The sequence below is a fragment of the Plasmopara halstedii genome, assembly GCF_900000015.1.
Source record: "Plasmopara halstedii genome assembly, contig: Scaffold_2604, whole genome shotgun sequence".
Lineage (NCBI taxonomy): Eukaryota > Oomycota > Peronosporomycetes > Peronosporales > Peronosporaceae > Plasmopara > Plasmopara halstedii.
Genome location: NW_020189511.1, coordinates 528,016 through 528,555, shown reverse-complemented (window position 1 = coordinate 528,555; position 540 = coordinate 528,016). Strand labels below are relative to the sequence as shown.

Sequence of the window (540 nt, the reverse complement as noted above, 5' to 3'; positions counted from 1 at the left end):
ATTGAGATGATTCTCACGCAGAAGACTACGAATCGCCGTGTAGCAAGATGGTTTAATACACTTGCGGAATCTCGACCGTTGTTTAAGTGGATTCCTGGGGAAACCAACACGGTGGCTGACGCGCTATCACGAAACCCGAACTTTGGGAAAAGACTTCTCAAGTAAGCTTACAAGAGCTTCTCGATGCAGCAAGTAATCGCGAAATTGTGGCCTTAATAGTTCCAAGTAGTGTGACAGTAGCTGAGACAGCGAAGCCGATGTACAACTGAAACGAAGACCTTGAGCGGATCGTTAAGCAGCTAAAGCAAGGTATCAGTGTTCCAAAATACTCTCTAGTAATTGGTACTTTGTACTATCAAACTGGAGAAGATGACACACGGATTATAGATCATGAAAATGTCACGTAGCGCAGGCGAGGAAACGTTGGCGGAGGAAGGCGAAGTCGAGAGCGCAACGTGAGCGCTGGCGAAGGCTGTTGGAGAGGAGATCCTGCTGGCTTGGAGGGAAAAAGAGAAGTGATTGATTGATCGTTCAGTTTAC

At 46.9% G+C, this 540-nt stretch overlaps 1 protein-coding gene across 1 annotated transcript; it reads left to right on the top strand.

Annotated features, from left to right (window-relative positions):
* Window positions 1-6: 6 nt before the first annotated feature.
* PHALS_04426 (uncharacterized protein) lies at window positions 7-269 on the top strand (the record flags this gene model as incomplete). Its single annotated transcript, XM_024718538.1, has 2 exons — window positions 7-161; window positions 230-269. The coding sequence occupies 2 exons, from the start codon at window positions 7-9 to the stop codon at window positions 267-269; spliced, it is 195 nt and encodes a 64-aa protein (XP_024583927.1).
* Between the last annotated feature and the right edge of the window lie 271 nt (window positions 270-540).